The sequence below is a fragment of the Mesoplodon mirus genome (assembly GCF_964341445.2).
Source record: "Mesoplodon mirus genome assembly, chromosome: 15".
Taxonomy (NCBI): Eukaryota; Metazoa; Chordata; class Mammalia; order Artiodactyla; family Ziphiidae; genus Mesoplodon; species Mesoplodon mirus.
The window spans coordinates 51,010,374-51,032,696 of NC_138991.1; the positions used below are offsets into that span (position 1 = coordinate 51,010,374).

General features: G+C 39.4%; 1 protein-coding gene across 2 annotated transcripts in view; it reads left to right on the plus strand.

Annotated features, from left to right (window-relative positions):
* Window positions 1-571: 571 nt before the first annotated feature.
* SMG1 (SMG1 nonsense mediated mRNA decay associated PI3K related kinase) overlaps window positions 572-22,323 on the plus strand; it is a 95,598-nt gene continuing 73,846 nt past the window's right edge. The window contains exons 1-2 of one of the 2 annotated variants that reach the window (XM_082645881.1): window positions 572-1,011; window positions 19,572-19,630. In XM_082645881.1, the coding sequence (XP_082502007.1) occupies window positions 19,581-19,630 (50 nt within the window). In that variant the 5' untranslated portion in view covers window positions 572-1,011; window positions 19,572-19,580. The remainder of the gene's footprint in view (window positions 1,012-19,571; window positions 19,631-22,323) is intronic. The other variant, XM_082645880.1, reaches the window with a different exon arrangement.

Below are 22,323 nucleotides of genomic sequence, written 5' to 3' on the forward strand. Positions count from 1 at the left end.
ATTTAGTTTTTTGCAAAGTGAAGAAATGGTCAAGGTGTCAGGACTCCATGGGCATTTCAGGTGGAGGCTGGGTAAATAGATATCCACCCTCTCTCTTTTTCTTTTAAATTTCCACTTTTTACCGTAGAAGGTGAGGAACGTGGAAGCACGTGAACCCTAAAGGCATGCCTCCGTGTGTGTGTGTGTGTATATACTCGCGCGCGCACACCCCCCCCACCCCACGCAAGGGCACCTCAGGTTCTTAATTGGATGCTTGTTTACACCTTACTGCCCGGCCCTCAGGGGGTCAGGTGCTTTCCCGGGCTTATGTGGGAGGGTGTGCGTGTGGGAGTGGTGGCGGAGATTCCCCTCTCCCGTGATCCCCTGCGGCGGGACCGGACCTCGGCGTGGTCCGCTTTGAGTGCAGACTACCGCAGGGCGCGGGAGGATCGTCCGCTCGCTGAGCCCGGCCCCGCCCCCAGGCCCCGCCCTTCTGATTCGGCCCCGCCCTCTCCCCTGGCCCGGCGGGCGCCGGCCCCGCCCCTCGCTCCCAGCATGCCGTGCGGCAGCGGCGGCGCGGCGGGCGGAGCCGAGAGGTGGGGTAACCGTGGCTGTGTGAGCTTGAGGATCCGCCGCCACCGCCTCCTCCTCGCTGTTCTGCTCCTCCTGCGCCCCGGCGTCGCGGGCCGCGTACGGCCCTGTAAGAGACGTCGCCTCCCCTTCCTCCGCCTCCCTCTCACCGCGCCGCTCCCGCCTCCCAGTCCTGCGCTGCGGGCTCAGGCGGAACCCGGAACGGCCGTCCGCCTCCCCCGCCCTCCGCCGCCTCCTCCTGCTCGGCTTCCTCTTCAACCCCGGGCCAGAGCGGAGTGTCGGCGGCGGCCGGTTCGGGCGGCGACTCGCGCTTCTTCGGGCGGCGGCGCTTGGCCATGTCGTGTCGGGGAAGGTAATGAGCCGCAGAGCCCCGGGGTCTCGGCTGAGCAGCGGCGGCGGCGGCACCAAGTACCCGCGGAGCTGGAATGACTGGCAACCCAGGTGGGTGAGCCGGCGCCCAGCCCGCCGACCCGACCCCGGGCCCCGCCTCGGGCGGGCCGAGGCCTAGGACCGCCGGGGTGGGAGGCGCGGCCTAGGCTCTCCACCCTCCTCCCCCCACCCCACCCCCCGCCCCGGGGAACCAGGCGCGGCTTCCTGGGTCCCCTCCCGCCCCGGCCGGGGGAGGAAGGCCGCTGGGAGGCGAGGCCTAAATGCCTCCCCTCTCCCTGCATTTCAGCTCGGGGGCTGGAGCCGAGAGCCAGGGCGCTGGGAGAAGGCACTGGCCTAGGAGTTGGGTGAAGGAAGGGGGACCTGGCGGTGGGGGCACTTTTTACTTGCCACCTTGCCCTCAAGTTGGGATATGAGTTGGGGGATCCTGAGAGTACGGGACCCTCTCTGTTACCCATTAACTTCCCTGATCTTTAACCCTTTGAGTCCCCACGTGAAAGATTTCCTTAACTGGGATCCCTTCTGTGATCCCCCACGTGTTAATATTAAAAAAAACAAAACAAAACCTAGCACTCTAAGGCCTTACTCTGACAACAGCGTAGTTGTGGAGCATGAGACTATATTGTGACTGTGTTGTAAATGGGGCCGACCGACCCTGGTACTAGGAAATGAAGTTTTCCCCAAGTGCAGGGGCAGTTACTCTGGCGGGGAGCAATTCATACCCGGACACTTGTACGGACAGTTGCTTAGAGGAGTAGAGAATTTGATTTGATTTCAGACAGGTTTGGGGCCTAGTTGGAAATGAGTATATGAGGAGGATCGAGTTTTTTGTCCCCCCCCACCCCCTTTTTAGCCACCCCGGGCCGATTGCAGGATCTCAGTTGCCCAACCAGGGATGGAACCTGGGCCTTGGTAGTGGAAGCACGGAATCCTAACCACTAGGCCACCAGGAAACTCCCTGCGGAGCATCGACTTTTTTAAAAAAAATAATTTTTGTGTCTTTCTGATTAATCATGGGGCAGTTGTACCTAATTTAGGACTAATTCATTCTTATCTCTCTTACGGAATAAGTGCTTGTAATACTCAGACTATCTTGGAACTTAGCCCAGTGCCTAGAAGAACTTCCTAAACGTATATAATATTTTAGGGTTAGTTGATTCATGGAGCTCTCATACTTTGAAGCACATTTGCCTTATGATTTGTCCAGGAACTGGCCAAATAAATGTTAGACAAACACACGTTGTTGGGATGACTTTTGCTTCTTGATGGTTTCATGTAATTCCAGCAGTGTTTGGAAATAATTTGGTAAGATGTTCGAAGGTAACAGTTTAATACTTGATAGAAAAATCAAAACACTCTTTTGGCTAATGAGTGGTACACATCTCATTCTGTTTAATATGCCTTCCCAAATCCTGTGTCTGTTGAGATCGGGTGTATGTAACTAGGTGATTTTAAAAGTTAATGCCTGAGCCTAGAATTGAGATAAGTAGTTAAAAAAAATGTTTTGGAAGCATAGTTTTACTTGTCCTTTACCACTTAGGGTTTATGCCTGCTTTACTTAAAATCAGTTAACTAGTTTTGGTATTTTTATCTGTAATTGACATTCTTTTGTATGTTCATTGAAATGTGTGAAATTTGATTTTTTTTTGCATCTAATGAATTAAATGATAAATGAACTTGAATTTGACATTTGAGCTCTTTGACAGTAGATTTTCCATTATTTTTCAGTACTGTGGTCAGCATATGTAAAAGAATGTGCACAGTATCCCTTTAGAGGACTAAATAAAGTGCCCTTCACAAATAGTCCTGGAGCTTCTGGAAAAGAATAAGTTGTAGCTTGTGTTTCTAAATAAATGGAGTAGCACAGTTGCAGCTATGGGTTGAGATCACCTGGCTTAATTTGACAGGTATGAAGCAGAATGGCTTATATAGTTGTGGAATATGTACGTGGGTTATTAGTATTGTCTGTTTTTCTTCAAGTACTTTATTTCTTGTCTGTGTTGGGGGGAGGATGTATGCATTCTTGGAAGCGGTGCTGTTTAACAAAGTCTCAGAACTTATTGCCTAGGTAGACAGATACTGTGAGATGTGCTTGGTTACATGGAGTAACGGTTGATTAGGATGTTGGAAATACTTGACTTTTTTGTAGAGGAGGGAATAGAAAAGTATGGACAATATGCCATAGCAAAACTTGATTTCTTTGCACGGTTGCCTAGTTGTTTTGTTAAATAGCCAATAAAAAACTTCAGGTGTTTGCCAAGTCATAAATTTTCATGAGTTAAATTTGAGGTTGTTATTCTGTACCCTCTTCACTTTAGAAAGGTGACAGACTCCAGTTAGCTGACAGAATGGAGCTCGATTTTTCCCCTTGCTTAAATGGGGGTTTATTTTTCTAAACATCTTCAAATGCAGGCAGATTCCGTATGGTTCATCAGAGTCATTTTGGTTTAAAACAAAAATTATTTGCTTTTCTGTACCAGTCCTTGTCTGATTTTTTTGGTTCTATTTTACTAGATTTAGGCTTTTTGAAAAGTAGGATTTAAAAAAGCAATTTTTGGTTGGTTTCTTTTAGTGTTAGTTTGTCAGTTAGTCTGGAAACCGACTGTTGAGTCAATGATGGCCACACCTGATACTTCACACATATTGACAGGAAGTGTTCCAGGTGGCTGAATAGGCTAGTGTCATGTGGCAACAGAGCAAGCCCACCTTTGCTAAAAGCATACCTCTAGCAGAAAGCATTTTTATAGCACTGGATTATAGTCTTCGTTTTCATTCACTGTACTCTCCATTAACTTTTTTAAAAATTATTTTATTTATGTATTTTTGACTGCGTTGGGTCTTCGTTGCTGTGCGCGGGCTTTCTCTAGTTGTGGCGAGCGGGGGCTACTCTTCGTTGCGGTGCGCGCGCGGCTTCTCATTGCAGTGGCTTCTCTTGTTGCACAGCACAGGCTCTAGGCGCGCGGGCTCAGTAGTTGTGGCTCGCGGGCTCCAGAGTGCAGGCTCAGTAGTTGTGGCGCACGGGCTTAGTTGCTCTGCGGTATGTGGGATCTTCCCGGACCAGGGCTCAAACCCATGTCCCCTGCATTGGCAGGCGGACTCTTAACCACTGCGCCACCAGCGCAGCCCCTCCATTAACATTTAAGAATGATTAGACAAATGAGTGGTTTTATTATTGGCAGTAACCAGTCTCTCCTTTTCTTGACTTTATTTTGGGGGGTAATCTTCTGGGTGCACCAATCAAGATAGAGATCAGAATGGTTTGTTTTAAAATTACGTGTATATGGGACTTCCCTGGTGGTCTAGTGGTTAAGATTCCTGGGCTTCCACTGCAGGGAGCGTGGGTTTGATCCCTGTTTGGTGAACTAAGATCCTGCATGCCAGGCGGTGAAGCAAAAAAAAAAAAAAACAAAAAAGTGTGTAATTTGTTATATTGTTCATTTTAATTCTCCAAAATGACAAGACTGATTTGACATTGGAGTCAAATATAGATTAGTTCAACAAGCAAGAGGGAGCGTTGTCAAATGAAAACACATAATTTTATTTCCACACTTGGGCATCTTAAGACTTTATTCGTTTAACAGATATATCTTGGATATCTTACTGTGCCCAATGTTAAGATCTTTCTACAGTTCTAAAAGGATGAAACTGTATATTAAAGACAGCTTCTATTTTTGGTAAAACGTACAGATTGAAGTTCTCACAAGTACAAATACCTTCATTCTCCATTGTCACAGACCAAAAGATGGGGAAGAGGGCTGTGAAGATAGAAAAGCCAAAAACTAGTATGTCTGACATTGTGAGAAGCTGGATGTTTGAAACTAGAGTTGTCTCTTCAGCCTTTTATGAGTCTGTACTGTCTGATGTCCATGGGTACATAATATAGTGAAATACATAAAGGGTGAAATTAAGTGGAGTTACATATTTTATAACTATAAATAGAGCTTTAGTTAAACAGAATTTAATCGTTGCCAGTTCTGTACCAGATTTTCATGTACATTAAGGAGTTACAGATAATTGTGTATGGGTGTTTAATTTGGGGGGAAAGTTTATTTTTTCCATTATAGAATAAAATATATTCTTTGTGAAACATTTGGCAATTTTATCTTTAAATTGAACCCTTTTCTCCCTTCTGTTGTGGTTCCTTTTTAAGTTGGGAGTATAACTGAAGGGTTTTTTAAATAATAGGAGATTGTGAAATATTCTAATTCAATGAAAATATTCTAATTCAGGAAATAGTGATGCCGTAGGGATTTTTATGACTAATAGAGCTACTGTCTCTAAGGAGATTAACGGGTAGTATGGGGGATAAGAAAGGGCTTTGTAAAAGGTAAAGCAGTATATGGATATTAATTGTGATATAATTCTTGGTAAAATTCTTTTTATATGTGATTTACAGTTTAAAACTTGGAGAGTCAGAGGAGGGAAAGCTGTACAGTTGAGTAGGGGGCAGTGGGACCATTAAATTGATCTGTTCTATTTTGACACTAAATTTGGGGGGGATCAAAAAATAGAAGAAAGCAGGGAAATGGCAAAATGCAAGTTGTCCTTGGTAAAATGTTACCAGTTTGGTTAGAAGGATGGGGTATTTGTGAGGTGTGATACAAATAAGAGATGAAGCTTAAGAGCTGGAGTGGGGCTGTATTGTAGGTCTTGAATCATACTGGACGTGTGTTTGGTATGACTTTAGGGAACTACTGAAGTTTTACCAGCATGGAAGTGGCATAATTGAGGAAGATTAAAATTAGTTGTGTGTGTGTGTGTGTGTGTAACCACAGTAGGAGGCAGTTGGAACAGTCTAGGCAAGAGACTGTTGAGGACCTGAATATTCTGTTTATAATTCATGGTTTAAATTCAGACAAAAGTATTCAGCTCAATATATGGAATTTCCATAAGCAAGAGCCCCTTATTTGTTATCTGGTGTTGATTGAGGGTGATCACTAAAGTGATACTTTTTATCTGCTCACACTTCAATTCAGGTTAGGACACTTACATTATATAGGATGATCATATACACAAAATGGAGTGTGGTTGATGGTTTTTTTTTTTGTGAACACTGAGTTCTCACAACTTTTAAATTTAGGCTTTCCTGCTTTCACTGCTTGGCACTTGCTTACTTGCTTTTCTTTCCCAATCCTAATCACCCAAAATAAATCCCTGAGGCAGCTTTCAGTGGACCTCCCTTTATAGATTCACACAAGCTGTCATTTGTTTGGTGTCTCTTCATATTGTTTTTTGGTTACCTGTCTTTGGCTATCTTAAAGTTTTCTCAGAATCCATTTTATTTTGGGGAGTAGAAAATAAAACACATCCCCTCTTGTTTAGAGGACTAACAGTGAAGATTGCAGACATTTTGTGGTTTAATTCCTGTATGAAATATTCCAGCTTATTACTTTTTTTTTTAACGTAGAATGTAACCTATTAAATTTTTAGGGAGACATTTGTGTTCTTCTTTTTCTTTTTTTTAAATTGAGGTATAATTGACGTACAACATATTAGTTTCAGGTGTATGTATATGTTTTTATTATGTTCTGCTCCATCTTGTATTAGTTGACTGTACTTTTTCTTAGTTGAATTCTTTTTTGAACTTGTTACTTTTTTGAGATAAAATTTGTTCATGTATAGGTCTTAAGTTGAGTGATTTCTGACAAATGTATACACCTGTGTAACCATGACCCTGATCAAGGTACAGATACACAATGACTTTGCAGTTGGATAATTTCCCTTCCCACTGCACCCCCCCCAAAAAAAACCCCAAAAACCCTGGCAGAGTGTACATGTGGATCTTACCTTAAAAGTTATTATAGACAGGAAATTTTTGAATATTATCTTATGATTTATTACCAACTTATGGTTTCTGAAGATTGATAACCTCGTCATCTTCAACATAGTTCTGTTATTCCTCTTTTGCTATAAACAGACTTGGGATATCTGAAGATCCTTGTGAAAGCAGTTTCAGATGGTGGATCCACTGTTAACCTTTTCAGGCATTTGAGTCCTGGAACACAGAGGAGCTCTTCTAAGTTTGTTGGCTAAATTTATTCCTGTGAGCTACAGGTTCACGGACTTTTCTCTTCCCTCTTGAACCTACCGTTGGTAGCTCTGTTTTTCGTCCTCTCCCCAACCTAAATATTGCGCTTCCCTTAAGATCCTTACCCTACCTCTGCCCTCTGTGATCCTTTCCAAATCTTGGTACAGGTCTACAATGAAAGGTAACTGTGCTTATCACTTCAACCTTTTTTTGTTCTCCCAGCTAGTTTGTCCCTGAAGGCTGAGCCTGTCATTTTCTCCACTGTTCTGTGTACTTGCCCTAAAGCACTCCCCAAACTCATTTCTGTCTTAAGGGCCTTTGCAAGTCCTGTTCTTGCTGTGTAGCTACTGCATAGCTTGTTCTTCTCAGAGTGCTTGACCTGGGTGTTTTCATGCTATCTCAGCCTAAATGCACCCCCTCAGTGGGAAGCACCAGCCTTCTGTAATAACACTCACTATCTGAGTTTCTTCCCCAGTAAGACATAACCTTTATGTGTGCATGCATCTTGTATAATGGTTTTACTTCTGTATCCCTTCTTCCCTACCAGTGCATCAATAAATAGTAAACACTCTAAATTTGAGTGTCCTTTCTCAAGTAAATACATGAAAATGGAATTCTGCAAGTTTGTTTTTGTGTTTAGAGTTAACTGCAGGGCTTAGAACACTGTAACTGTAGGAGGCATTTTGAGAGGAACTGTTCCTTGTACAGCAGCTCGGTTAGCCGGAGGCAGCAGCTTAAGTAAGGTGATTGTACAGGTTCAAAGGGACAATGTTCTAGTGGACTGAGGTGGCCAGATCAGACTATGGCCATTTAAGATTCATAGGTTTTATCCATCTTGAAGAAATACTTTGCTCACATAAAGTTAATTTACACATTGACAGTTTATCCCATATCTGTTGTATCTATTTGTACATTATTTAAACAGTCTAATCACCAAAAAGTTAAGCACTGGGTGGGTTGAGCCTCTTTTGACATTCCATTAGAAGGCCTGAGGAAACAAACCTCTTGCCAGTTGTATGCCTGCTGATTCGGGAATGACTGAAATCCAAATTTTCCAGAATCAACAGGTTTCTTTCATAGTGACTTACTTCTTTCATACTAATCTTCATACCCTTTGAAAAAAGGAGATTGTATTCCTGTTAGAAATCATTCCTTAGGAAGTTAATGTTGCTATTCATAGTATGTCTCGGATCTCATGTTTATTATTTAAAAACCTGTTACAGACTTTTTGTGTTAATTAGTTAAAAATCTTTTTCAAAAGAGGAGTTTCTGGGGAATTCCCTGGCGGTCCAGTGGTTTGGCGCTTTCACTGCCAGGGCCCGGGTTCGATCCCTGGTGGGGGAACTAAGATCCTACAAACCACACAGCCCCCCTGCCTCCCTCCCCCCCCCAAAAAAAGAGGAGTTTCTGGCTTCCCTTGTGGAGCAGTGGGTTAAGAATCCACCTGCCAATGCAGGGGACACGGGTTCGAGCCCAGTCCCGGAAGATCCCACATACCGCGGAGCAACTAAGCCCATGTGCCACAACTAGTGAGCCTGCACTCCAGAGCTCGTGAGCCGCAACTACTGAAGCCGTGGTGCCTAGAGCCAGTGCACCGCAACAAGAGAAACCACCGCAATGAGAGTCCCGTGTGCTGCAACTAGACAAAAACCCGTGCACAGCAACAAAGCCCCAATGCAGCCAAAAATAAATAAAATAAAATAACTTAATTAAAAAAAAAAGAGGAGTTTCTGGTATCAGAATTGTAGATTGCTGTTTGGTATAGAACTTACTAAATTCTGCTATTTCTTTGTTTACAAGGAAAGGCACTACTTTTTTCCTTTACCCTTTTTATCATCAATAAAGCACCTCAGCAGTGCTCTTATAGGTCCACAAGAAAATTATTACAAGCTCTGCAGTGGCCTAAGGTAATTATATGTATATGTCTGCAGATTTTTTTAAAAAATTGTTGGACTTAGTATTTACTAGATTTTTATTTTGGGGTGGCATCTAATATATTAATACCTTTTCTGCTGATTAGGCAAAAGCCTTCACTAATAAGCATGTCTTGGACTATATAGTAACATGTATTAGTTTTTCCTCTGTATATGACAGCATTGGTAACAATCTTGTTTTTTACTGAAGTTCTTTGAATTAAAATTTTCCCTCTTATTTAAATTTAATTGAAAAATTATCTTTACTGTTTCCTCTTTAGCATTTTAATATTCTGGTTTAAAAAGATGTGTGTATATGGTGTGTGTGTGTCAGTGTGTGTGTTTGAAATTTTAACTTTCATCTTGGAATATTTAGTTCTTTGAAGCAACCCATGACTCTTGCTATCCTGCCTCTTAAGGGTCTCCCTAGTTTATATTCCTAGTAATATGAACCCTGGAATCCTTGTCTGAAATATATCACTTTATTTCCAGTCTCTTTGCTTTGATTCTGACACTGGAAATTCAGACTCATTGCCCTAATGACAGAGTGTATGTTGACTTCCTGCAGTTTGCCAGAAATTAGGCAGAAAAATCTATTAATTTGAGGAAAAATGTCGGACTTTTTGTCTGTTCTCTATAGAATGGGACTCTCTTCTGATTTGATGATTAAAAAGATCCAAAGATGATCACCAGTATCACGTAGTATTATACAGATTAATATTCATTAGCATATTTAATTGGAAAGAAAACATCCTGGATTTTCTTTCCTAAAAAGATTGATTGTTTTTCTTCCTGTCCTTGTATTCTTTTGATAAGTGTGAAGAAAAATGAAAATGGTTTTCCAGAAGTAAGACAATGAAACTTGAGATTTAGTGTCTATTCATTAGTCTGGTTTAGAGGAATCTACCTTGAGGTACAGTTTGTATTGTTTTTGAAGGACTTGAGTTAGAATTCTGTTATAAATGATTAATTGTCATTATTTGAAATATTGATGTAATTTTCATATGTGGTATCTTGTTCCTTTTTTGAAAATACTGAAACTAAAGATGAACTTATGCTTAATAAAAGTGTATTGGGGAGGTGGTAATCAATTAACTGACTCTAAGACAAAGTTTTGTAAAAGCAGCCTTTTATTTAATGAAAGTGGCCTGTCTTGTATAGTTACTATAATGCCAGTATTCCCTGTGTTTCTATTGTAATCTTGTTGAAGGTGTGAAAATTACACGGCAGTGCTCTTCTCCCCGCTCTTTTAGTCCATTTAAAAATCCACTTGTTGTCTTAGTATAATTACACTGGAGACGTTAGAAGTAGAACCAGAGTGTTTTAGATTCTTCTCTAAGGTACATTTATTTTTAAGAATGTGTGCATTTTTAGTTTTGATCCTTTACAAATATTTGTCTTAGGAGAGGCTAGTGTCATGAAAATAGCAATGGACTAAGAATGGGAAGACAGAGGTCTTTTGTACTGACATTACCAGCTGTTCCTCTGAGAAGGTAATTCTTGCTTTCCCTAAGATGCAGGGTTGTGAGGGTTAAAGATAAAGTTTGGGAAATTACTTTCAAAACTGTAAAATGCTATACAAATGATATTTATGTTGCCACATCTGAATCAAATTTGGAATTTTAAAGAACCTCCCTCTTTTATCTCTTCCTCAAAAAGTTAGAATTTACTACACACATGCACCCACGCTCTAGTTCAAATTTCATTTTTCTCTTCTAGAACTCTAAGTACTAGAGTGTGTGTGTGTGTGTGTGTGTGTGTGTGTGTGTGTGTGTGTGTGGTAACTTCTAAAAGTTTCATGAAGGGCATTTATGTCAAGTGTCTTAGAGGATATATGACTGGAAGCTCATATAATTGTTAAATTTCTATTAGGTATGGCATTTGCCATCCTTAGTATAGTAGTGGCTTTTCTTTTTACATTTTCTACTTATAGGCTTCTAGAATGAAAATTTCCAGTAGGCTATCATCCTGTTTCAAGTTGGCCAATGAGGAATTTGACTGTAGGTCTGCATCATTCTTCATTATTTTTTCTGTATATCGTATAATTCACACTTTAAGAACTTGAAACCAGTTGAAATTGTGAGACAGCAAAAATAATCTAATCTTTCTGACTGCATTTATTGTAGGGTAGGTGCAAATGGAATTAAATAGAGACAGGGTAGGTTAAAAGGTAGCTTGTACCTTGCTTAACTTTCATTATATAGTTGGAATTTAAGAACTGATTCTTATAAGAACATCAGTTGAATGCTGCATTGCGTTTTCTCCCCTACTCTAGTACGTATGTATGTTTGTTTTAAAGGGAGTAGGGAAATCATGGAATCATGGAAAGGACAGACTCTGGCAATGTAATAGTTTGAAATACATAAAAAAGAAGAACCACATATATCTTCTAAACAGATAGGAATTAATGAAATTTTGTATCGTTGTGTAGTGTATATACAGTATTAAGCTTTCATGAGATTTTGGTACTATTTTACATTATAGCACTATAAATTTACTCAGAATGGGTAAATGCTGTCTCCTAAGGAACTTCATATCTAGAAACATTGATTTTTCTCTTTCGTTGTAAAGTTCTTATTTTATACCACTTAAATCAATCTCATACAAGTGTGCTTAGTATAAAATGTAACAAAAGAAAGAGATAGGGTTTGTATAGGCCTTTCTATAGGCCTTTTGAATTTAAAGTGGCTTAAGTGATGATTTTGAACTGTTTCATAGCTTTCTCAAACTTATAGCTAAATACTTTAAATACCTCAGTGTATTTCTGGCCACTGCTGAGCACAGTTGGAGCGCTGTTTCTTGGCTCTTGATTGCTGCTTACTAGTGTGTTTCAGTAACTACCCCAAACTGTCTTCATTTAATAAATAATTCTGCAGTTAGAAGAGTAATCTGGTTTTTGTGAAAAGTATCTTCCTTTCCCAACTATTTGATTTAGGAGCCCATGTCTTTTGAGATTTATCTATGAGACATTTTTATTTGTTTATGTTTAAGTAGGGGAGGATATGGCTGTTCAAGATCACTTCTGAAAAAGAGGTTCCAGTGCTTAAGTAGGAGGGTTTACCATACATACTTTACCATGATACCACTGATTACAGGTAGTATGTTTCTTTACCAGTTTGGTGTTTAATAGTGTATTTCCTACCCCAGGATACCTAAGGAGATAGGTCCTAAAGGAGTTACTGGACATGTTGAAAGGAGTCAGAGTCCATTTAAAAATCCACTTGCTGTCTTCGTATAATTATGTTGGTAAAGTTAGAAATAGAACCAAAGTGTTTTAGATTTCTCTCTAAGGTGTATTTATTTGTTTAAGAGGGTTGGGGTTGGGGGTCATGTGTCTGATTTGAGAATGACCTAAAGATATTTCTGGTAATGTCTTCCTCTGTTGAGAAGCATGTGTGGAATATGAAATTCAGTGTCTTTTCCATACTTGCCATTATATTTAAGATGTGTTACATGGTAAGGGGTGCATGTTAGAATATTGCTCTTTCGATGCCCACATCCTTGACTCTGCCCAGGATTTGTAGGGTATACCATACCATTGTGGCAGTAGAGCCTAACTTGGTAATAGTTTTCTTTAAAAATACCTGTGTCTAAATTGCCTAGTATTTACTTTTTCTTGATGTGTTACAAGTGATTTTTGGCAACCACATCATTTTTTCTTGACCTGTAAAAAAAAAAAAAGTGGTAATGATGTTATCTGTTACACAGTACATTTTCGTACCACAGTGCTTTTTTGGATTATTTTTAAAGGGAAAATTAAAAATATGTAATTGTTAGAGAATCTCACAAGCATGTTAGTCCCTTGGGTGTATGCTTGAGTCTATTAGTTAGAGGAACTTTATCAGAATAACTCTACAGTCATTATTTGCCTGTTTTCAGGACTTTTGATTTTTATTTACTTATTTGTTTGTTTTGGCCCCACCCCACCCCAGTTTTCAGGGCTTTTTATTTTTAAAAATATTTATTTATTTGGTTGTGGCGGGATCTTCGTTGCAGCGTGTGGGATCTTATAGATGCGGCATGCAAACTCTTAGTTGAGGAATGTGGAATCTAGTTCCCTGACCAGGGATCGAACCCTGACCCCCTGCATTGGGAGTGCAGAGCTTTAGTCACTGGACCATCAGGGAAGTCCCCAGGACTTTTAAAAAGATGGTCGCACACATTTCCTATATTATAAAACACTCTGCCCTATCCTTGATCAGAGTCCCCCTCTGGTCTCAAGACTTCGTTTTAGGATTTCTTTAGTGTTTAACTCTTAGTAATTCTTAATCTTCTCTGTCCTAAGTGGCTATGTTTGGCATATAACTGGAGAATCTGGATGGAGGTGAGGAGGTGGGACATGTTTCTTGGTAGACTTTCAGTCTTTTTGTCCTTCCTCTGCTAGGGAGGTCATGCAGTAAGAGATTTCCTTTCAATCTTGGCAATTTCCCAGGCTGAATGGGATGTTTCTAAAGTACTTCCAGGACTTGCTGACAAAAGAGGAAGATAAGCAATGCAAATGGTAGCTAAAGCAGGGTTTTATTTAAGGCTGTAAACTAGCTTGGGTTAAAAATAAAGGTCAGGGCTTCCCTGGTGGCGCAGTGGTTGAGAGTCAGCCTGCCGATGCAGGGGACACGGGTTCGTGCCCCGGTCCGGGAAGATCCCACATGCCGCGGAGCGGCTGGGCCCGTGAGCCATGGCCGCTGAGCCTGCGCGTCCGGAGCCTGTGCTCCGCAACGGGAGAGGCCGCAGCAGTGAGAGGCCCGCGTACTGCAAAAAAAAAAAATAATAAATAAATAAAATAAAGGTCAGAAGAAAGTGAGTCCAGTTAATGTGGTGCCTTAGATTCGGAAGCCTTCAGGTGAACGATTATTTAGCATTAACAAAATTGTTTTTTTTGTTAAATGCTGAAAATTGAATTCACATCTGTATTGGAGATTAAAAAGCATACCACCTTTAATAACTGTCAATATTCTTAATGCCTAGTAAGAAATGAATTTATGCCAGATGAGGTACAGAACCTCATAATACTTAAATACGTGAAATAAATTAGAAGTGGACTGCCTGTCTCTCTCTCAGGCAATGATTTTTCTGATTTTGCCAGCGACAGTGCTTTGACTCTTTAAATTTTTTTTGAAAGCTATCAAAATGGGTAGGCAATAAAATATTAGGAATTTACAGGGTGTTTCTTTTTTAAAAAAATAAAGTGCTATAAGGACTTACCTCAGGCATTTCTCAAGTATTGCTAAAGAGTAAAATTACTATCTTGCTAGAAATTTGGAACTTTTTACTATTAGTCTAGGTAACAGTTGTCTTTTACTGGTATAAGTGCACTGTTTTGTTCCTTTCTGTACCTTGGCTAGGTTAATCCTTCCCTAGCTTAAAGTTCCAGCTCTCATGCCTGATTAATTCAGACACTGACAGTCTTTGGTTTCATTGGAGATCATCCAGTGCTACATTTTTGCTTTTCCATTGAGAATGGCTACAAAAGATGGCAGGCAATATAAGACATGAAATATTGAATTATTAAAAATAAATCAATGTTCTTTTACTTACTTTTATACCTTTACTGTAAAGAAACATACTCTTTGCTTTATGTCAGATTTATTGAGTTTTAGTTTATATGCTGTAGAGTTCTTTGAGTTTTGAGGAATGCAGATAGTATTGTAACCATGAGCACCACAATCAAGCTGTAAGTAGTTCCATCATATCTTCGCTTCCCCCACCCCACGTTTCCTTGCTCCCTTTTGTAGTCAACTTCTCCCAGCCCTAGGTAACCACTGGTCTTTTTTCCCCTATAATTTTGTCTTTTCAAGAATGTCATAAATAAGGTTTTAAAAAATTGTTGTAAAATACACATAAAATTTACCATTTTACAATTCAGTGATATTACGTACATTCATAACGTGTGCAACTGTGACCACAATCTAGTTCCAGAACTTTTTATCACCCCAAGTGGAAACCCAATATCAATTAAGCGGTCACTCCCCATTTCCCCCTCTTCCCAGCACCTGGCAACCACAAATCTATTTTCTCTGTGGATTTGCCTATTCTGGATATTTCATATAAATGGAATCATGTAATATGTAACCTTTTGTGTCAGACCTCCTTGACTTAGTATAACATTTTCAAGGGTCATCCATGTTATAGTAGGTACGGCTGCATAATCATCTGTTGTATACCACATTTTGTTTATCCATTCATCCTTTGATGGGCATTTGAGTTTCTGTCTTTTGGCTATTGTGAATAGTATTGTGGTGAACATACACCTATAAGTTTTTGTTTGAACATTTGTTTTCAGTTCTTTTGGGCATATACCTGGGAGTGGATTTGCTGGATCATGTGGTAATTCTATGTTTAACTTTTTGAGGAACTGCCAAACTGTTTTCTGAAGTCCTTTGTACCATTTTACATTCTTATCAGTGATGTACAAGGGTTCCAATTTCTCCACCTCTCACAACATTTTCCATTAAAATTTTTTTTTTGGCTATTCTAGTGGGTGTGGTTTCTGTTTGTGGTTTTGACTTGCATTTTCCTATTCACTAATGAAGTTGAGCAACTTTTCATGTGTTAATTGGCCATTTGTATGTCTTCAGAGAGATTTATCAGTTCAGGTCTTTTGCCCATTTTTAAATCGGATTGTTTGTCTTTTTGTTGAGTTATAGGAGTTCTTTGTATATTTTGGATACTACACTCTTCTCTTATGAGATATATGACTTGCAAGTATTTTCTCTGGTTTTATGAGTGGTCTTTTCACTTGATAGTGTCCTTTGCACAAAAATAAATAAGACTTTTAAAATGCGTATTAAGTAGAATTTAAAAATTTAGAATCATTTAAATATATTACTGAAGCCATCCCTTTCTATTACTGGCTTCTTTTTTGTGTTCAGAGAAGTTATTCTTAAGATCATATGCATAGACCATATTTTAGTTATATGAAGTTTTACCTTAGAAGACAAAATTTTTACTTAAATAATCACAATGGATTTTGATCCAAGGTCATCTTCTAGTCAGTTCCCCACCCCCCTCCATGCAGCAACCACTATACTGTTTTCCTTTTGCTATGAAAGGTGTGTGGTATTAGAAAATACAGTACCTCTGCCTTCAATACTAGCATCTTTTCAAACTAGTGGGCAAATTGAAGCTAGTATATAACTACTAAAGTGCAAGCTAGTGTGGTTCTCTCTTTGAGTGCTGTAAGAGTTTGAAGAAGGGGCTGAATGATGGGATTTTTATTTTTATTTTTTTCTGAAAGAACAGAGCATTTTATACTCCTAATTGGAACTTATACTAACAGTTCTTTCTTTTTCTAGATTGTAAGTCCTTAGAGGGTTGGAACTGTCTTACTTAGTTCGCCTTTTGGAGTCATTAATCCTAGTTACTGCTCTTGTTGTAGAAGATAACCAAGAAAATATTGTTGATTAGGGAGTATGGGTTCTAGGTTGAATGTTGAAGAAAAATTAGTGTTGGGTTAGGTTAGGGGACTGCATTCCAGTGTCAAGAGAAAGGCCTCGGTTGTGAGAATAGGCAGTCATTTAGTCAACAACTAATTTGTGTGCCATCAAGGCAATGAGGGGTACAATGATAAGCAACACTGACAGGCTCTTGCCCTTTTGGAATTTACAGTCTCCTGGCAGAACACAGTTAAACAAGCTTCTCAAATGGTGTAAGAGCTAAGGGAACTATTAGGTTCTCTGGAAGCACTTATATAGCAGGGACTCCTAGTCACCCTCAGGGGAATCAGAAACGTTGCGAAGGAAAGCTGAAGCTTGAAGGACATTGAAAAATTAGCTAGGGTCCACGAGTGCTGAGGACAAGGCTGTTCCAGGCAGACGAGCTGAGCAAGGTGACTGAAAGGTTGGGATGGATGGGGCATAGAATGTAAAAGGATTACAAGAGTGTGGAGAGTTAGCTGAAAAGGGAAGTAAGGTACATAAGATGATAAAGGGCAGTGGGAGGACAGCAGATTTGTGTTTTATAAGAATTATTTTTGTTGCATGTGGAGGAGAAGTGGGAGAGAGGTGAGAATTGGAGGTGGGAAACATACTGTGTCTGACTGGCCAAATAGTGCCATTTATTGGAAAATACCTGATGATGGTGCCATTTATTAAAATGGGGGTTCCAGGAAGAAAGGAGCCAGTTGTGTTTGAGGCATTTAGAACATTAAGATTGTTTTTTTAGACAGTTGGCTATATAGGTCTGGACCTCAGAGTGGACATCTATGATGGAGGCCTGGATTTGGGAGTCGATGTCATATAGGTGATAAGTACTGCCATCGGCATGGATTGCGGGAGAGAGTACAAAGTGAGATGCATAGAGGGCCTGTGGTCAAGCTTTGAGAAACTCCAAGATTTAGTGATTTGGTAGAGGCGGCTGAGCAAGCCTTCAAAGTTTCCTGAAAAAGCAGAACCAGAGAGGCAGCAAGAAATACAGACTATAACATACTATAAGCCAAAGGAAGGGAAGAATCTGGTTGCTTTGAATTCTCAGGATCTGAGCCCAAGTTATTGTAAGGATTTTAAAAAGAAGTTTTCATTCAGCCCACCTCATTCCTCTGTAAGGCACCTTTGTGTAGGCCACAGCCTGCTCAATCCTGCTCAGCAGCCCTGTGAAAACCTGCTATGAGAGGATGAGTAAGAAGCAGCCTGGGATATATCTTGCTTTTATCAACCTGAAGGTCTTAGTTGGTTTTGCCAGAAGTGATAGGGCAGAAGTTGGATTGGTGTAGCTGGAGGAGCTAGTGGAGGTAAAGAAATGATACGGCGAGTAGAGACAATTCTTAGTTTGACTGCAAAGAGCAAAGGCATATTGTTTGGTTGGAGGGACGTGGAATTGATGGAGTTTTTCTGTTTTTTGGTTGTTTTTTTTTTTTTTTTTTTTTTTGCGGTACGCGGGCCTCTCACTGTTGTGGCCTCTCCCGTTGCGGAGCACAAGCTCTGGACGCGCAGCCTCAGCAGCCATGGCTCACGGGCCCAGCCGCTCCGTGGCATGTGGGATCTTCCCAGACCCGGGCACGAACCTGCGTCCCCTGCATCAGCAGGCGGACTCTCAACCACTGCACCACCAGGGAAGCCCTGGGTGTTTTTTTATTTTTTAATTTTTAAAAATATTTTTATTTTTTTTCGATACGCGGGCCTCTCACTGTTGTGGCCTCTCCCGCTGCGGAGCACAGGCTCCGGACGCACAGGCCCAGCGGCCATGGCTCACGGGCCCAGCCGCTCCGCGGCATGTGGGATCTTCCCGGACCAGGGCTCGAACCCGTGTCCCCTGCATTGGCAGGCAGATTCTTAACCACTGTGCCACGGGGGAAGCCCAAGGACACTCTTATTAGGCATTATATTCCAAGTTTAGAGATTACCTTCCAGAAGCCAAGGGTTAAGGCCAGATCTCTCTTGGGCAAGGTAAAATTCTTTACAGTTTTACAACAATCGTTAAATATATTTTTATATTTTGAGGCTGCAGAAACTAATTAGTTGATGTTTGATTGATGATTAAAAGTTGATTTAAAAAAAAGTTGATAATAAAGAACCCATAAATTGTATGGGTTTGGTATTGTAGACACTTAAGTAGCTAAGGAAGTTTCACTAAGAAATATTAACTGTTATTATTTATAGTAAAATTGAGGTAAACTTATAATTTTGGCATGATGGTTCAATTCTGTTATATTAAATTTGAACTTACTGTTTTCTCCTGTGGAAACAGTTTCATATAATGCAGTCCCTGAGCCTCCCAAGTGAATTTTTTAGCCATAGACTCATATTTTAGAGCAATGTCTCTAATGTGAAAGTACACAAGCCTCAGAGTTATGCATAGTTTCACCTTTTCTCTTATACTTTTTTGAAAGTATGTCTGAATCCAGGTGAGTAAGAGATATCACAGAGATAACCTTGAATTTATTTTTAAAAAGTAAATCAGTGGTATCAACTGTTAGTATGAAAAACTCACAGCATATCCTACAACTGCTCTGTGACAGTGATGCTATCCATCTTTGAGTACCATTGCTTTAGAGAATAAATGCATTCCCACCTCATTGGCTTTAGTGCAAATATCATTTCCTAGTTGATATCCATTACAAATTAGATCTCACCATGAGAACGAAGTCCCTTAATAAGCCTAGTTAAAAACAACTTGAAGCAATATGATGCTTATTCCGGTGGCACCACTAGGTGTGGTGTTTGCATCAAGTCATTTCGGGGTGCTTTATGGAAATGTTTTCTACTAGGGAATTCCCTGACTTCACATTTCCAGGCTGACTTTTCCCCCTCAAGAACTGGACCATAAGACCACATTTAGCCAGGAGATACTTAACTATCCCCTAACACGTGGTAGGTTGTTGGTATGAGGTCGGAGGGCTTGGGTCATTGAAAATGAATAACCTCTCAGATTTATTACATTTTCTGTATATTGAGAATAGGTGACTAAAATGAGCGGTAACTATATTTGCATGTGATTTGTATGTTATAGTTAACATTTAAATTCTTTTGTACTAAAAATTTTTTTGTTGCCACCTTAAGCCTCTATCCTCTAAGGCACAGAGTGGCATGTGCCATCTCAGTTTTTGCTTCAACATATGAACCCTAGAGGGCCATAGTGCAATTAAAAGCACCTAACCCATAAATGATATTTGCTTCATGTTTGAACAACAAATGTTTTAACCCACTGTCTTCACTAATATTGTAACTACTGTCTTACAGATTGACTTGATGCAAAAACATCACAAAGGCTCCATATTATACAGTATGCGATTTTTGAGGTATGAGCTTTAGAAACTTACCTCTCATGTGGCATGTACATCAGGCTTTAACTTCAGTTTAATCATTTTGGGGAATTTATGCATTTCTTTTTTTTCCCTCTCTCTTTCCATAATATTTTTAGAGTATTAAAGGGGCTGTGGAGGTATTTTTGGATTCTTGCTAGGATACTTAGTCTTAACAGATACATTTTCTTTTTATCACTAAATTGAGACACTAATTCTGGCAGATGATAGCTTTTTCAGCCCTTATAACTAGCTTAACATTTATGCCTGCCTCTTTGAGTTCAAATCTGCATTTTCTATTTTGTGCCTTTGATTGCCTCATTTTAAGTGCTCATTTTCATTCTTAACAATTTTCTGTTTATTGGACTGGGATGATCTTGTTGGTGCTAACTGCCTGATACTGACTTTTTGAGAACTAAGCTGTCTAGATATTATAAAAATAGAGATTTCATATAAATGCTGAACTATTTTGTGCTTTTGGGTTCAGAATACCTATAACTTGAATTCTGGTTAGAAATATTTTGATCAGTTTGTATTAGAAGAACTTAGCAACCAGGGAGTTTTTAGACAGTTCTGAGACAGTAACTCTACCCTAGTGAAGTTTTTGCTATATTTCTGAAAACCCAAATTCTGGAGAAAAAAAAAATCTTGGTGTTTATAACTAATGAGATTTAAAAACGTGTATTTCTAACAAATTGGGAGGTTGTTCCTGTTTTTTTTCAGTTTAGTTTGAAATCAGTGCTTCCTAGTTAGCAATGGATTTGTTGGTAGCAGTAGATTGCTTAATTTCTTCAGTGAAGAAGTTAAAATCAACTTTTGTATATTGAGTATAAAAACTTGTTTTGATCATATTCATATGTTTATGAACTATTTATATTTATTTGTTTAGACTGAAAACCTTGAATATATTTACTATTATGGTAATAATAACGTCAAGTGTACCTTGTAAGCTAAGTATTTCTTAAGAACTTATCTTTCTTAAGCCTCACAATAACATTACATAATAGATAGATATTATCCCCATTTTATGCAAAAGACAACTGAGGCTTGGAAATTAAGTTCCTTGTGCAGAGTCACACAAACCTTTTCAGTGCTAGAGCTGGGATTTGAGCCCAGATCTTTTTTTAACCCATATTCTCTGTTGCCTTGTGTTTACTGGTATGTCACCAGAAAAAGATACAAATATTTAACTCTCAATGGTAAGAGTAGTATATGTGATACATAAGCATAATGAAAATTAGAAATTCAGATTATTTAAATATTGATAGACTTAAGTTATCTTGATGTTTTAGAATTATTTTATTCATTCATTTACTAACAGCTTCCTTTTCTAGGTTGTGTTAGGTGCTATACACATAGACAGGTTCAAAATCTGCCAGTAAAGCTCCTAAGTTCTCTTTTATTTTTCAGTTCCCTTTTAGAAATTAATGGTATGTTATGGTTTATTATAGGTGCTCATTTAGTGTGCTATTTTAGATACATGGGGGTAGATCATTATGTTAGTTTTAAAAAGTTTTCATGCTCCATTTAGTGGTAAAGGTATTTAAATGCTTATACTTAGTATACTTAGAAAATATCCTAATACATTTTTTTTTTGAAATTCCATAGATTTTATTTTTCATATGTTGGAAGTTTTGAGCTTTATGAACAAGTGAACTCTGAATGTTTGAAGAAGATACTTCACTGTGGAGCCTTAGTTATATGCATAGTATGCTAGGGTTATGGATTTTTATCAAGTTTCAGATTGAGAGCCTTTAGGAATAATTTAGATTGGTGCCACGTAGGTATCCAAGTTTAATTGAACCTATTTGTCTACATTCTATATTAACAGTGGTTGCAGTAGGTCAGATCAGGGTGTCTGAGCCTATGCACCTTTTCATATTTAGTGTTCTTGGGCGGGGGCAACGAAAGGATGATAAACTCGAAATGAAATACACAGACACTTTTTTTTACACATAGAGGAGGGCCATGGGGGTTGAAGAATAGCTCAGTTTCTGCTCTTGCCAGTGTCCTTAACTTTTCCAGATAATTATGGGTGCAGAAGGTGTTTTAGTAAGTATCATAAAAGTGATTTTTTTCCAGAAGGTTGTTCCTCTCAGAAGAAATATCAATAGCAGAGGAACTTTTTTCTTGGTATTTTTCATATGCTGCCATAGGGTAGTTATCTAAGTTTTCTTATTTTTTGATAACTTATGGTTGATGGAAGAATAAGGCTCATGAGAAATTATAAAGTTTAGCTCCCTATTTTACTGATGGGGACATTGAGGCATAGAGATGATCCTTAGATAAGGGTACAGATTTTATCCTGGGGTTGAGCAACTTGTTAATATCCAGGTATCTCGGATTATTCTAGGCGGTACTTGAATTTTAAATAGATTATGGACTGCAACCTTCAGCTTTATTGGATTCCTGACACCTTGCTTTTATTTTCCTCACTTTTTATAATTTTAATAGATATTCTTTATATGAGGAATCTTCAGTGAAGTCCTCAGTATTGCCATACATTAAAAAAATCTTTGCAGCTAATGTGTTCTTTCCTAATATCCTATTGAGCTTGCTTTCAAATTTCATTCTATAATTTATTTTCCCACCAAATAGTCAAGTTACAAATTTAGGTGAGAGAGAGAGAGAGAGCGAGCCACATTGCCATGAGGCAGGACTTTAAAAATAATTTGGTAACACATTGCCCC